At 33.0% G+C, this 7,500-nt stretch overlaps 1 protein-coding gene across 1 annotated transcript in view; it reads right to left on the bottom strand.

The window, feature by feature from the left end:
• LOC137614988 (sortilin-related receptor-like) overlaps positions 1 to 7,500 on the bottom strand; it is a 40,793-nt gene that overhangs the window by 16,134 nt on the left and 17,159 nt on the right. The window contains exon 2 of the mRNA XM_068344628.1: positions 2,790 to 2,863. Within this exon, the coding sequence (XP_068200729.1) occupies positions 2,790 to 2,849 (60 nt within the window). The 5' untranslated portion in view covers positions 2,850 to 2,863. The remainder of the gene's footprint in view (positions 1 to 2,789; positions 2,864 to 7,500) is intronic.

Genomic DNA, 7,500 nt, shown 5'->3' with positions numbered 1-7,500 from the left:
AACGTTTTGGTATAACTCTGTATACTTGAAATCTATTAACGTTATAAAAAGATTCTACTTATTACATGATAACCTAAGATTTTAAGTCCCGAATTCCTTGGGATTTTGGATACAAACGTGATGGAAAAAAATATCAAAAATGTTTAAAACGAAACTTTACATAATTTTAATTTCCTTTAACTTACACTAGAATTTACTTTATTGCTTTATCCTATTATTCTTATTTCTATACATGCATACACACTTGAATATATACATATTTATACACACATACACATACTGTATATATATACACACATACACACACACACACACACATATATATATATATATATATATATATATATATATATATATATATATGTATAATATATATACATTGCATAATTGTACACATATTTTTATACGGTATATGTATGTGTGCATACACACACACACACACTCTCTCTCTCTCTCTCTCTCTCTCTCTCTCTCTCTCTCTCTCTCTCTCTCTCTCTCTCTCTATATTATATATATATATATATATAATATATATATATATATATATTTATATATATATATATATATATATATATATATATATATATATATATATATACAGTATATACATGGACGTGTGTTTACAATAGTGTATCTATTATGGAATCACACACTTGAGGATTCGTGCGTATAACTGTATTCCAATAATGTCTATATCTCTGAATCTGGAACCGTATTACAAACTCAAAAGAACGCTTCAAGACGTTTACAAAGACCTAAGAAACCAATGAACTTGATTCTCCTCCGTTATACAAACACCCAGGAACTTCTTGACCTTCTATAGGGCAAAATACCCGTTGCGATCTCCCATTATTTCCGGTTTGGGGTTCCCTAGTGGGTCCTGGGTTCCTTGAAGACGGTATCAATTCGGCTAACGGTTTGGGTTAGTTTTCTGCAGGTTTTCTGTGACGGCAATTCGTTTCCCACGGTTGGTATTATATTCCCAGGGTAACTTCCAGATCACCGAGAACCGTTTTTATGCTTCCATTCACAGATCTCTCTCTCTCTCTCTCTCTCTCTCTCTCTCTCTAGTGACGCATACAATAGCAATCACTATGGTTGAAAAGAAATACGTATTTTGTTAAATGTCTATAAGAATTTTTATTACTATTTCAACCATAGATTTCAAACAATGAGTAGTCTCTCTCTCTCTCTCTCTCTCTCTCTCTCTCTCTCTCTGGTGACTCACAAAAGCAATCACTATGGTTGAAAAGAAACCTGTATTTGGTTAAATGTCTATAAGAAATTCTATTACTATATAAACCATAGATTTCAAACAATGTCAGTTTCTGAGTAATCTCTCTCTCTCTCTCTCTCTCTCTCTCTCTCTCTCTCTTCTCTCTCTCTCTCTCTCTCTCTGGTGACTCATACAAAAGCAATCACTATGGTTGAACCAAAATATGTACTTTGATAAATGTCCATACGTAATTTCTATTACTATACAAAATATAGAATAGAAACCAATATCAGTTTTTTGAGTGGCCCTCTGCAAAAAAAAAAAAAAAAAAAAAGAATTGCTTTGGAATTGTACAAATAGAAAATCGTCCAGAAAGTTCAGAAAGCATGCTCTCTCACGCAATTATCCGCGCATTCGATCCACGAAGTGTCATGTTTTCCGTTAAAAAAAGCTTCAACAATTACTACGGTACAGCATAACAGGAAACGCGCTGTGTCAAGTCCAGATCTTTCTGTCATTCCAGACGGTTTTAGGGCTTTCTGGGGGTTTAAAGGCCAGCAGGGGTTACTAATTGATGTTGCCCTAAGTTAGCCTGTGTCTTACCTTTCTCTCTCTCTCTCTCTCTCTCTCTCTCTCTCTCTCTCTCTCTCTCTCTCCCGTTTGCGCTACAAGGAGGCAACAACTGCCAACTATACCACTGACTGAACGGCCATCTAAGTTAATCTACAGTAGTTATGTCTGATCAGTGACTACGTGGAACTGGTAGCCTTATCCTTTTGCGTCCACTTCACCAAGACACAAAGGTGTATTGTGAACAAAATATCATACTATTATTCAACGACCCTTTTTCTTTCTAGGCATCGAATGATTCAAGAAAAAACAAAACATTCCTAACCAATTTCACCCCTTGACTCTTTAGTTAAACATCTGTTTCATTTTCAATAAAATTTTCCCGTATCAGCCAAATAATTCATTTCTTTAACACAAATGGCCCGCCAGTAGCTTGTTGATCCTCTACGCACCGTATACTTATCAGGGTTTTTTCGATTCACACAAATATACGTAGATACGTCAGATATTTATTAATCAAGCAAAGTGTTTATTTTCATGAATGAAGTGATAACATGAGCATAAAGAAAACTATCAACATATAATCATTATTGTGTTAGAGTTAGTGATTACAATATGGTATTGCCATACATATGATAAATGAGGATCATGTCTTGAAAAATGTCAAAAAGAATATTATTTGTTTAGATGGACATCAGATGAGTTAGTAGGCTACATTACAAATAATTCTGGATGTGAAATGTTAAGAAAGTAATTTAGAATAATAGTGTTTAAAGTAACTACAATTTTTGTTACCTTACCAAAATAGAATAAAAATATTCTGATTACTTGAGACTGGATTTACTGAGGAAAATAAAGAGAGAAATACCATTGAAAAATAAATACAATGAGTGACCGAAGAAAAATGACTTGCGTTTGGTGGAGAGAGAGAGAGAGAGAGAGAGGAGAGAGAGAGAGAGAGGAGAGAGAGAGCAGAGAGAGAGAGAGAGAGTCGGGGACTTACCTTTTTACCGTTGGAGACAAACAGAATCCAAGAAAGTAGCGAGAGAGGTGACAGCTTCATGATGCCCTCGAGATCTGAAAGAAAGAAAGAAAGAAGCTTATGTGTCTGAGGTGAATCTCATAAATTACGGTCAAATTTCAACAGACATTTTGTGATAATTCTCAATGATCTTTGTAAGGTCTAATAGTATCCCCACACTGTCAAATATCAGCTCTATTATTGCTATAGCCACAACCACTGTACCATGGTCTTACACTGTCTTGGGTTAGAGTTCTCTTGCTTGAGGGTACACTCGGCCATCCTATTCTGTCTTATTTCTCTTCCTCTTGTTTTGTTAAAGTTTTTATAATTTATATGGGAGATAGTTATTTTAATGTAGTTACTCTTCTTAAAATATTTTATTTTTCCTAGTTTCCTGTCCACAATGGGCTATCTTCCCTGTTGGAGCCCCTGGGCTTATAGCATCATGCTTTTCCAACTAGGGTTGTAGCTTAGCAATAAATAAATAAATAAATAATAATAATAATAATAATAATAATAATAATAATAACAATATTCCTGGGACTCCTGTTACTACTAGTGCTATTTCCTATCATTATTATCATTGTTATTAACATACAGCACTTCTAGCTGCTATTGATACTTAACGTTATTAAGAACGCGTTTTTACTTATTTTTTCTAAATTGGAAATGATCCATATTTTTAGGCTAAATAGAAAAATATACAAATTTTCTTGTCTAAGAGATTTTTCTGGATGGAAAATGATACATAATCTTTATGTCTCAAGAGAAAGTTAGGATTCTTTTTTTTTTTTTTTTTTAAAGGGAAAATTATACTTTTAATTTTTCGTTCCATAGGGAAAATTATACGTTTATTATATTTAAAGGATTACTATTGGTAAGCTATGAATGTTTTCAAATGACATTTGTTTGATGCAGTAACAAATATAACTTGCAAACTTGAATATTTTGTAATTCAGTTTTTAAGTCAAGATTAGTGAGAATTTACTTGTAAATTTATGCAGTTACGCAAACGAATAATGTTGATTTCAGATACATTCATCAAAATACGCATCGAAAATAAAGGTTTGAAAAAAATTCCCTGTTTTAAGACATTTTAAAGGCCAAGCCGAAAACATAGAGTATACATATCTGGATTATCATTACTGAATTGTTATCTATTTGTTGTGGAGTTCATTTTGATTAATGGTGAGGCTATTCTGTACATCGTATTTAAACTTTGATAAGAAAGAATTGAACATATTTACGCAATATTTTAGAGAGAAAAAAAACTTATAAAGTCAGCGGCTTGTATAGCTTATATAAAATACAATTGCAATATAAAATTAGACAATGCTCTACTCGCTCATTACTCATTGAAAGATTAGGAACGTAGGGAGAAAATAAAACAAGTGACAGAATTTTAAGCATGTGGTCAAGCATAAGAAAAATCTCAGAATAATCCAAGAAACACTAAAACATGAGGCAACCTTTGATCTGGGGAGTTCAAAGACGTAGAAAGGTTCCGTTGCTGGGAGTTACGTCATCTTCTGAGAAACTGGGCTATGCAATGGAATTTATACATGAAACTGAGATCTTGACGGATTTTCCTTACAGTATTTCCAGTTTTCATTCTCACAAGCTAACTATGCTTTCTTACAATTGGAGTTATCGAGTTAATTTTCAACATATTTCTCAATATCAATTTAGACCCATAGTCAATTCTTTTTAGAGAGGCAGATTTGCACCGACTCGCCGGGGTGCCCTTTTAGCTCGTAAAAGTTTCCTGATCGCTGATTGGTTGGACAAGATAATTCTAACCAATCAGAGAGCAGGAAACTTTTCCGAGCTAAAAGGGCACCGCTGCGAGTCAGTGCAAATGCGCCTCATTAAAAAAGATTGAGTGTAGTTGCGTTTAATTTAATGATTAAAATCGCATATTGGCAAGGGGTTCAAGTGTACAGGATCATACTCGAAGAGTCTTTTAGGTCTTTGGAAATATCAGATAATTTCTATTATCTGTACACCATAAGTATGGAAGTTCATAGTTAAGGAAATGCTTGAAATTATTGATAATGTAATCAAATTGATATCAATTTTACTCTTTGTAAAGAATTATAATAATTCAGCCTAATTAAACATAAATCAATATTCCTTTTTTACTTAATCAAAAATTAACATTACTAAACACTGCCCCTTAGGTTTATCTTTATAATACGAATTTAAATGTAAGTAATTCCTTGAATGAAGCTTTAACGTGTATCTAAATTTTGAAGTTTAAATGGCGCCTTACGCTAACAGTAATAGGGCAATTGAAAATTTTATCGCTATCTAATATATTTTTCGGATGGTTTATAAAAATACATAGGAGGGATTTGGTTTTCAATTTTTGTAAGAGAGGTAAAATTAATAGTTGTACCCTTGTTTAGTAATAATAATAATAATAATAATAATAATAATAATAATAATAATGATAATAATAATAATAATTATAATAATAATAATAATTATAATAATAATGATAATTATAATAATAATAACAATAATGATAATAATAGTAATAATATTGATATGATAATTAATAATAATAATAATAATAATAATAATAATAATAATAGTAATAATATTGATAGGATAAATAATAATAATAATAATAATAATAATAATAATGAACGGATTACTATTGTTATTACTATCATTACAGTTATTCGAAAAACGAAAACATCCAAATAATAAGTGAGAGAGAGAGAGAGAGAGAGAGAGAGAGAGAGAGAGAGAGAGGAGAGAGAGAGAGAGAGAGAGAGAGAGAGAGAGAGCTAATCGGAATTTCTTACGGTATTATAAATCTCAATTCTTCAGGTTTACCCGGTTAATTTTTATTTTGAAGTTCAATAAAATTACCGACATAAAAGACTTGGTTTATCATAAAGATCAATAAATGGACATTAAATATACTCTGCTTCAATAATGATAATTATTATTATTAATAGTTAGGCTACAACCCTAGTTGGAAAAGCAGGATGGTATAAGCTCAAAGGTTCCAAAAGGGAAAATAGCCTAGTGAGGAAAGGAAATAAGGAAAAAGACAGAATAGTGTCTGAGTGTACATTCAAACAAGAGAAGGCTAACGCAAGCCAGTGGAAGACCATGGTACAGATGATATGGCACTACCCAAGGCTAGTCAGCTATAATCCTTCTCCTAGAAGAGCTGCTTATCATAGCTACAGAATCTCTTCTACCTTTACCAAGAGGAAATTAGTCACTGAACCATTACAGTGCAGTAGCTAACTCCCTGAGTGAAGAAGAATTTTCAGGTTATCTGAGTGTTGTCAGGTGTATGAGGATCTCTCTCTCTCTCTCTCTCTCTCTCTCTCTCTCTCTCTCTCTCTCTCTCTCTCTCTCTATATATATATATATATATATATATAATATTATGCCCGCAGCACAACATATGGTTTCAACAGTACCTTCATTAAAATTCTCAAACAAACCAATACACAAATTGAGTCTTTTTTTGTCTGTGTCTTTCTCTGCCCTAAATATGCAGCAGCTGTCTCTACTTACTCTGGTGGTCTGGATGGTGGAAACAGTCCATGACATTAAACGAAAAATAATCACGTCTCTGTTATTCATTCTGTTTAGTTGTATCGACGACTTCTTTACGGAACGTGACTTCGAATTGCAAGCAAAATAAGGTAGAGTCGAAGTGAAAGTGTTCTTATTTTGCTTCTTCTTTAGAAAATGATATGCTTGGTAATTGGAAAGAACATTGGAAGTTTGCTGCTCTGAGACTTACATAAAATGATCCATGAAGTTGCTAAGAATCTTGACAAGGGAGTCAATGAAGTAAATAGATAGATGACGTGTTTACTCTCCTGCACAAGCTTTGCATGCTTGATCAGTACTCCCTGGCATGTCAAGGCCTGGAGATCAGCATAATTCCTTTGGTAAATATAGAAAAAAAAGGACATCTACGTCTTAGGATCCAGAGACTCCCTTCGGAGTGTTGCGTCGATGGAGGGAATGTCGTGCCCTACTTCAAGGTCAGAGAAGGCATGACCAGTTCCTTCATCAGTGTTGTCTCTATCTAATATTTTTTCTTTTTTTCTTTTTTGTTGGCTTCGTAATGGTCGGCAGATTTCTGGGTACAGATTGTATCGTTTTTTTCTTTTTAGATTGAAATCATTCATTCATGTCAGTATTTCATCAATGCCATTATAATTCTTCTTATATCACAGCAGGGTTTTCGTTGTTTCTATCTCACCGATTAATGGAATCTTTATAACGAGAGGAAATAGACGACAATGCAATTACTTCAACAAAAAGACTGCAATGTCTTTGAAAAACATGTATATCAGCCTTATCAACCCTTTCACTGCCACTGTTGAATTTAACGAAATTTCTGATGTAGCAAAATTTTTCAAGACCACACAAATCCTAGCTTGTTGATATTTATTACAAAGCTTCCACCAACACCTTCCCATTGAATAACAACTTTCTATAGTTTGTGTGATTCTAAAAGAGTTTCCTTTTTAATATTTTGACTAAGTCACCAATGGAAGTGAAAGGGTTATCATAGCCATCAAGTGTTTCCTAAAAATCGAAAGAAACCTTCAGTTTGAATATACTTCTAAAAGACCTAGTATTTAAAACGTTCTCATGAATTACAGTCGGCGTAGTAACTGAAGAGTTCTTCCCAGTTCAAATACCT

This window comes from Palaemon carinicauda, chromosome 2 (assembly GCF_036898095.1).
Source record: "Palaemon carinicauda isolate YSFRI2023 chromosome 2, ASM3689809v2, whole genome shotgun sequence".
Taxonomy (NCBI): Eukaryota; Metazoa; Arthropoda; class Malacostraca; order Decapoda; family Palaemonidae; genus Palaemon; species Palaemon carinicauda.
Note: the sequence above shows the minus strand (reverse complement) of the source record. Positions and strands in the feature narration are given on the sequence as shown.